Source organism: Eublepharis macularius, chromosome 5 (assembly GCF_028583425.1).
Source record: "Eublepharis macularius isolate TG4126 chromosome 5, MPM_Emac_v1.0, whole genome shotgun sequence".
NCBI classification, from domain to species: Eukaryota; Metazoa; Chordata; class Lepidosauria; order Squamata; family Eublepharidae; genus Eublepharis; species Eublepharis macularius.
The window spans coordinates 31,038,849-31,047,655 of record NC_072794.1 but is presented as its reverse complement, the minus strand read 5'-3'; the positions used below and the strand labels follow the sequence as shown (position 1 = coordinate 31,047,655).

The 8,807-nt window shown below is 46.0% G+C and overlaps 1 protein-coding gene across 1 annotated transcript; it reads right to left on the bottom strand.

Moving 5' to 3' along the window:
• Nucleotides 1-1,105: 1,105 nt before the first annotated feature.
• On the bottom strand, nucleotides 1,106-7,322 carry MYOC (myocilin). Its single transcript, XM_054981575.1, has 3 exons — nucleotides 6,749-7,322; nucleotides 4,715-4,843; nucleotides 1,106-1,890 (listed from the first exon to the last, which is right to left on the bottom strand). Exons 1-3 carry the CDS (start codon nucleotides 7,320-7,322, stop codon nucleotides 1,106-1,108), a joined length of 1,488 nt encoding a protein of 495 aa, XP_054837550.1.
• Between the last annotated feature and the right edge of the window lie 1,485 nt (nucleotides 7,323-8,807).

The window sequence follows — 8,807 nt, the reverse complement described above, 5'->3', positions numbered from 1 at the left end:
AAACAGAAAGATAATCACAAGACTATACAAAACAGATCATGAATAACTCCATTTCTCTTGGCACAGAATTTTGATTATTTGGGGGGTTTGACAATAGAGTACACACAAGCCTATATATATATATCATGAATGTTATTTGTGTGTTAAGTATGGAGCTAAAACTGGGAGCTGAACCAGGCACTGCACTGCAGTTGCATGTCACAGAGGTACACTGGCCCCTTTTTGCAAAGCTCCCTGCTGCTGTGCATAATTTTAGTGCTGAGAAGGGAATGCTTAACCCTTCCCCTCCTGTAACATCCCTCCACCTGCTCTTAACACCACCAGTGTTCTGGTCTCCAGTTTACCTTGCAAATGTAAGTGCAGAGCCCAGCTGAAGGGGAAGGAGCTGGCGGAAAGAGGCCAACACCCCCATTCCCATCCCTTCTTCAGAACAAATTGGCCTCTCAACAAAGTGCTTTGCAGTGTTGATTTCATTCATTTCATTCATCGCTGTAGTTTGTAATATGCGTTTTGGCTCTCTGAGGATGATTCCTGTGCATTTAATATCTACAGAATGCACATTTTAAAGCAAATATAATAGAGATTGGTGCATGCTGCGAGCTTTTATAAAATTAAATCGCAGATAGGAAAAAAGTGATCTGGAATATTACTCTTGCCTTCCTATTTAATACACCAATGGACCATTGCTGAGCGAAATCTTGTAAACAAGTTATTTAAAGGCTGAGCCCAACAGAAGGGCACAGAAGAGACGCTGAAAGCTCTATCTAATGCACTGCTAATACGTCAGCACTTCAGCTCCTAGCAAAGACAACGATGCACAAATCCATCCCTACCTATGCTGCAGTAGGTGCCATCAGGTACCATTTAAAGCCATGGAGTGAGTGAGAGAGCTTTGCACAGAGCTGACTTACGTAAGGTCTCCTACACAAACCCTAGCAGTACCTTGCTGCTCTTGCACAAGTCCTGTTCATTTCACCAGGGCTTGCACAAGAGTACTTCCTGGTGATTGGCACCACATGTTCATTAGTGGGAGGGAGGTGGGTACTGTGTGTTGTGGATGGCCCTGATGATACGTCACATCCTCCCACAGCCTCCCCCAAGTTCGTCACATGTTGGAAAGTTTGATGTCATAGGCGACCATGTTGAAGTTGTCCCAAGTGAAGAGCTTTCTCTCTGCTGGGTTGTAGTCCACCATGCTGCTGTATCCGTAGCGGTTCTCAAAGCGGATGTTCAGTGGTGCACTGGTGCCTGTGTCGGTATTGTAAACAAAATTCACACTAGCCGCAGGCGACGAGTAGCTGCTGATGGTGTACAGGGAGCCGCAAATCATAAAGGAGTTGGCTACCGACTGCTTGCGTATGTTGGTCTCCCAGGTCCGTTCAATCTCCAGGGTCTCCGGTTCCAATTTAGAAAGCACAATAGCCCCCTTGGCGGCTGCAGTGCTGTAAATTGCCCATAGCCCTATCTCATCAACTGCTAGGTCGATGTCTGTGTATCCACCCCACGAGTAGGGAAATTGTCCATGGTAGCCAACATTGGGCAGCTCCTTTTGGACTACAACAACTTCAGTCTTCAGGTCATACTTAGCCAATATTCTTGATTTGCGTTGCTGGAAATATAGGAAGCCGCGATAAACAACAGCTCCAGTGCTCTCCATGGACCGAGGCAACACGTGAACTTTTGAAGGATAGCCCTTTATAAACTGGTCTGCATCCTCGTACTCAAAGACCTGGCGGATATCTGTGCCAACGGTGTCAACTCTCCAAGTTGTCTCGTGGGTATATGGAGTCACAGGTTCTGGATCTCTCATCCACACACCGTACTTACCAGCAATGTTCTCTGCCCTGCGGAAGGTCACAGGCTCACCAACTGACACCAACATTCCACATCCTGTTTCAGAGAATAAACAAGCCAGTTACTCTGTCCAATTTTTAGGGGTAGCTCTTCCTCAAACCCCCTGTGTAAACTGTCTAAGCCTAGACCAAAGGCCCTTAGCTAAGCTCAGGTTCTGATTATAATCTAGAAGACAAGGGAAGGGATTGTCCTTAATGTGGTGGAGTCATCCTTATAACAGAAATCAAATCAACAGTACGTATCTGAAATTACCTTCTACGGAGTCAAACCATAGCTCACCTATCTACTCTGACCGGCAGTGTTCTTCCAAAACCTCTGAAAGAGATAAAAGATGCTGGGGGCAGAAGGCTGAACATGAAAGCTTCTGTAGACAAAGCATGCACTGAGAGCTAAGCTACAAGACACAAATTACACAAAGAGGAGCATGTGAAGGGATTCGCAATGTTAGCCAGGAAGCTGAGTTCTTAAAGACCGATCTGAAGGCTTTGTCAATTTCCCCTCTCTACAGAGCCAGCAAAGACGGCTCCTCAGAGGGTTTGTTTATTTCCTGTTGCCTCTTAGAAGGAGAGGTGAAACTGACAGAGCCTTTGGGAGGCAAAGAGGAAATTAACAAACCCTCTAAGCAGAGATCTCCCTGGCTCTGTAGAGAGGGGAAGTTAACAAAGCCTTCCAATCTCTTTTAATACTCAGCTTCCCGGCTAACATTGCGACTCCCTTCACGTGCTCCTCCTCGTGTAATTCATCTCTTGTAGCTTGGCTCTCAGTCTGTTAACTGTGGGCCTTCCTTGCTGCTGAACTGTGCTGCTGGTGAAAAGGGAGAAATTGATGCTGATTTTGGATGTGTGTACAGAAGCTGGGTCTCGGAAAATCCTAACATTTGAGTTTTCAAATTCAGAGTAAATTTGCCCTGGTGTGTGTGAGGATTTGCGGTATAGTTGTGTGGACACACCTAGTCCATTTTGATCCCACCTGGAGTATGTTAGGCTGAGACTGTCTGGCCCAAAGTCACCTAATAAACTTCATGGTTAAGAAGGGATTTGAATCTGGGTCGCCCCAGTCCTAGTCCAACAGCTTTCACCAGATATCGATTTTGGTAAAACAAGCAAACAATTCGGTTAAGGAATTCATAAATCAGTTCTCCTGTTCTTAAATGTAAGTTATTTCTATCAAATGTTCTGGTGTAACTCTCTTCTTGATGAGGAACAGATTAACAATTACGGCCAGATTTTCTAGATACGCCAACCCGGAATTTCTCTGTGGAGCTCCAAATCTGAAACACATGCGAAATGCTGGCGCTTGATACTGTCTATTTAGTGGTATATTAGGCTCATTATTGAGTTACTGCTGCACAAGAATCAGAGAGGAAGGAAAATACAGAGGGAATGAGGAGGGAGCAGAAGGGAAATGCCAGGATCTGTTTGTAAAAAGAGAAGGAAACAGGAAACACATGAGAGTGCGGTGGTTAGTCAAGTACCAATTTAATTATGAAAGTCTTGGATGAGATGTATGATGTTTTTGACATGACTGTGCAAATCATTGGAGTTACCTTAGCTTGTCTGGGTAAAAACCAGGGCTTTTTTTTCAGCTGGAACACGGTGGAACGGAGTTCCGGCACCTCTAGAAAATGGTCACATGGCCAGTGGCCCCACCCCCTGATCTCCAGACAGAAGGGAGTTTAGATTGCCCTCCACGCCACTGGTGCAAAGGGCAATCTAAACTCCCCTCTGTCTAGAGATCAGGGGGCGGGGCCACCAGCCATGTGACCATTTTTGCTGAGGGCGATTTCAACGTTAACGCCTCCCCTGTTCCAGCTGATCCAAAGTGACATCATTGTGTGGTCCTGAGTTGCACCACTGAGTTCCACCACCTCTTTTCCCAGAAAAAAAGCCCTGGTAACAACTAATGTCGATAAATTAGGACAATGTTATTATTCGATGCCATAAAAGTGAGGATTCCATTTTGTATCACTGAAATTAATGGAGGAATTTTTCCAGAATCCTTACAGATCCAAGAATACTGTAGATTATATGGCTATTTATCAGGCCCACCTGTGGAGATGCACCTTGAGAGGATGGAATTAAATTCTTACTGCTTCCTTCCCTTAGCAACCAGGATGTGGTAGTTGGTTGTTGTGGGTTTTCCGGGCTGTATTGCCGTGGTCTTGCCATTGTAGTTCCTGACGTTTCGCCAGCAGCTGTGGCTGGCATCTTCAGAGGTGTAGCACCAAAAGACAGAGATCTCTCAGTGTCACAGTGTGGAAAAGATGTTGGCAGGTCATTTATATCTACTCAGGAGGGGTGGGGTTAAGCTGAGTCATCCTGTAACTGCTGGCGAAACGTCAGGAACTACAATGCCAAGACCACGGCAATACAGCCCGGAAAACCCACAACAACCATCGTTCTCCGGCCGTGAAAGCCTTCGACAATACATAGGATGTGGTAGGTTGCAAACTTTTCAGGATCATTTGGCACTTGCGAAAGGGCAGGCTAGTGAATAAAGCATTTGCTTCTTCTTTGCTCTTGGGAAGCAGGAACTACAATAGAGAGGAAGTTAGTGAGGAAGGGGAATCCGGATAACCTTTAGATAGCAGTGAGAAACAAACCAGGCCAAAACTAGACATGATGACATTTCCAGGTCCGACAAGGACCACCATTTTTGACCCTAACAGAGGCAATTTTATAAAGGTTGTGAGTGTTCCAAGTGCAGTGGGACAAGGCACTCTTATTCCCCCATCCACCCTCCCTGTGCCTTTTCAAGTGCTGAAACGGCTGTGAAGGGCTGGGAGGAAAGGGTTTGGCTGACTCTGTGTAAAACAAAGCTAGGAGAGAAATCCGCAGGAAGTGACACTCTTACTCTCTACCTGTGACTGCAGCTTCTGTACCAGGAAGGCTGGGCGAAGGGGGCTCTGGGAAAAGGTGGGATGCAGGAACCTCTGTTAGTTCTGATTTCAGCTCTTGGTAGTCCAGACTCTCCGTGTCCCACTTTGATACTGTAACAAGGGTTGGAGAATGAACATGTGAATATGGTATCCATGATGGGAGAAATAACAACCATGAGAATTATTTAGAGTGTTCCAAGCATTTTGCATACATTATCTCAGTAAGTCCTGCAAGGTAGGCCAGTATCATTATCCCCACAGTACAAGTATCTGTCTTCTCTGCCCTCACCCCCCGCCCAGCTTAAAGCAACCCAGAATGGGCTTCCCCAGTGCTGCAACCCTAATCCATATTTGCCACCCAGCTGCTTTTTGATGCACATCTGGGTATCTGATCATCGATCTCCCACATAATGTATTACGTTTGGATCGAACAAAGAAACAAGAAAAGGGAAAATAAGCCTGTGGTTTCCCTGATCCTGGCCCCAAAGCCAAAAACTCAGCCAAGTCAGTCTTTTTCTATGCAACCAACCCATTTTTTAAAATTTAAATACGATTCCACCTGAGAATTTACCAGGACCCTGAAGGATTGGTCCTTCAAACTGTGCATTGACGGGTCAGGATTCTGCTGAGCCTGGTGGTTATTTTACAGTTTTGCAATCAGCATGTCCTAAAGCGATGGTGCTCTCATTCCACGGCCAAGACATCCCATTCCAAAAATATTCCCTGAACGGACATGAGATCCCAGCTCCAGTGTTCCATCACCCCCTATTTCTGCTTTCTGGGGATGTGGTGAGGAAGTTACAAATTTTTAAAAAGGCCTTCCTGGAGCCAGTGGGTCTGTGTGAAGCAAACCTTGGCAGACCCCTCCCTGAAACATTTTGCCCTCGTTTGCATTCTGAAGGGCGGGGTGGGGGGGACACATGCTGCTTCATGGGACCAGCCTGTCTAAAAGAGCACAGCAGGAGACAGTGACTGGAACTGTCAGCAGAGATCACAGGCTGAATTTGCTGTTCCACTGGGCTGCCTGTATTCCATTCATTGGGGGAATCTTCAAGGATGTTTATTGTATATTCATGCAATAAAATTTTTAAAACGTTTGAAAAAAAGGGGGGGAAGGATGTTTATTGTATGGCAGGCTGAGTGAAGCCTCAGCAAAAGAGAGAGGAGGGGAGAAGAAAGGATTAATGCCTGGGACAGCAGAAAAGAGTTTTCTCACTGTTCAATTTTTGTACAGCGGATATTGCCATTTGCCCACCACGGCAATTGATTTATTCCAGGAACAGCCCAGAAGGTCAAGGACCACGGAAGTATAGGAGTGATTAAGAAAGGAATTGAAAATAAAACAAACAATTCATAATGCCATTATAGAAACCCAAGAGGGGGGTATGTTTAGGCTACACCATTCTAATTGCCTCATCTCACAAAGGCCGCTCCAGAGCTAGAAACATTTGCAAAATGATGAAACAATCAGGGGACTGAAACATCTTGGAGGAAGTATGGTGGTGATGGTGGTTTTTATTTCCATTTTATGTTATTTTACTTCATTTATACTCCGCCTTTCTTCTCAATTAGGATTCAAAAAGACATACATTGTTCTCCTCTCTTCTATTTTATCCTCACAACAACCCTGTGAGGTGGGTTAAGCTGAGAGTGGGTGCCTGGTCCAAGGTCACCCAGCAATCTTCTACGCCAGAATGGAGATTCAAACCTGGGTCTCCATAGTCTGACACTCTAACTACTATACCAACTGTAGTGTCCTTTTCTAACTGTAGAGTTCTATAAAGAGGTAACACCTCTCTTCATAAAGATCTGTCTGCCTGCTTGCCTGCCATCCATCCATCCCTTAAAAAATCTCTTCAGAACCTTCCTTTTTGTTTACCTCCTCTTATATTCTTTTGGCTCGGTTATGAAGTTGTAGGATGCATTGACAGCCCTTGACCATGCAGCCTCTCTTGCCTCCAAACAGAAGGCAGAACCTCTTGCTGTTGTCTGCATGACACTGGACACATAGCCTACCTTCTGCAGAACCTTGAAGGGAATCTCTGCTGGGTATTTCTCTGGTCTCAGTACAGTGGCTTGCTCTTAGCCGAGCCACCTCCTGGACGCTGCTCTCTAGCCTCCTCACCAGCTCATTCTTCTCTTCCTCCAGCTGCCTCTTGACCTCTTCTAAGCCAGATTTGTCTTGGAGGAGTCTGCTGATGGTGGACTCCAGCCTGCTGACTTGGATGTCTCTGTGGGCTTGTTCCCTCTTCAGGCTCTCCACCTCTCTGCGAAGCAACCCCATCACAGAAAGAGAAGAACCTCTCGCCACTTGGCTTCCATGCAGCTGGTCCACCAGGTTCTCCAGAAGGCCAAGCCTTGCTCTAGCAGACTCCAATTCCACTCTCTGGGCATTGCTCTCTTGCTGGAGTGCCTGGATAGCACTCACTGTTGCATCCTGTCCAGGACAGCTGGCTTCATCCACACTGGGGACTGTAAAGGAATAGATGCACCTGCCATCCTGGTTATTCTCCTTGTGGAGATGGGCAGTGCTACCTAGTGCTTCCCACACCACCCAGACAGAGAGCAGGCAGGTCAGCAACACCTCCATGGCTTCGACAGTATCTTTTTAAACCCACACAGGCCCTCCCTTGAAAGCAGAGGCTTGCCTCGGAGCACGGTGTGCCAGTGGCATTCCCCACCGCTCTCTGTAAAACTGAGCTCCCAAGACCTCGCTTTTTATAGGACTGGGAGCTGAGGGAGGTGCGGGAGAGGGTCGCTGTGCCAGCAACAGCAGCACAGAATAATTGGAATCTTCCCGAGCTTTTAAAAAAGCACCACGTTTTGTTTGAAAAGATGAACGGCAACGCCAGGGTCCGTTCTTGGAATCTTCACCCTCAACACACACAAAATAAATAAAGGTGCATTTAAATTGTGTCGTCTGTGGAGCAGGCAGCTCGGTGCTTTGTGTGCTAAACTGTGTGAATACCGGTGCAATCCTAAACACTCTGCTGAACTCAGTGGGGATAGAAGGGTGTTAATTCTGCCTAGGACTGCCCTGTACATTTGAGGGGAGGGGTCAGTTGTGCTGGGATTCTGGTCCAGCTGGTTTCTTGCAGGTTTTTTCCCCCTCCTCCTGAAGTATAAGAGGCACGTGTGATTCTTCATTCTGAATATGTAACTGCGGAAAGTCCCCAAAATATATTTTATTAAGATGTCAACACCTCGCTTCAGAAAAAGAACAACAGAGATCTTCATGTTCTTGCATCCTCCATACAAAAATCAGAGCAAATGCAACTCAGAGCCACTTATTTATAATGTTGAGACCAGGGCTTTTTTTCTGGGAAAAGAGGTGGTGGAACTCAGTGGGTTGCCCGCGGAGAAAATGGTCACATGGCTGGTGCCCCCTGATCTCCAGACAGAGGGGAGTTGAGATTGCCCTCTGCGTTGCTCGGCGGCGTGGAGGGCAATCTGAACTCCCCTCTGTCTGGAGATCAGGGGGCGGGGACACCAGACATGTGACCATTTTCAAGAGGTTCCAGAACTCCCTTCCACCGCGTTCCAGCTGAAAAAAAGCCCTGGTTGAGACTAATCCAATACATGGAAGGTGAACTATCCTGTAATCTAAAGAAGATTGACAAGAAAGAGATGGGAGGAAATCTCAACTACTACTTTTTTTTAAAGAGATGCTATATAACACTGCACTTCCATCGAAGTCTGAAATCTTGTTTCCAGCAATGGCCAGGTACGTGTGTCATGGAAAGAATGTAAGGATAGCTTCTAGTGCAATTGTAAACAGATGATTCCATTGGATTTATACTGGAATAACTTTGCATAGGATCACACTGTTACTCTCCACTATACTGAGAAAAGTTACATAGCAATGACAATCTTTTAGCAACTCAAATGCACAAAAATACAATTCAGTTAATTAAATGTGGTTTGGTCCTAAATGTGAAGCTCCAGCTTAGCTGTTGGCAAGGGCCAGTTGGCCTATTCTTGATTTGGGACTTGCTCTAGTTCAGTTAAAAGGGGGCTATTTCCTTAGCCACGTATTACTGACAGCCTTAGGTAAACCACTGTCTATTAAAACACT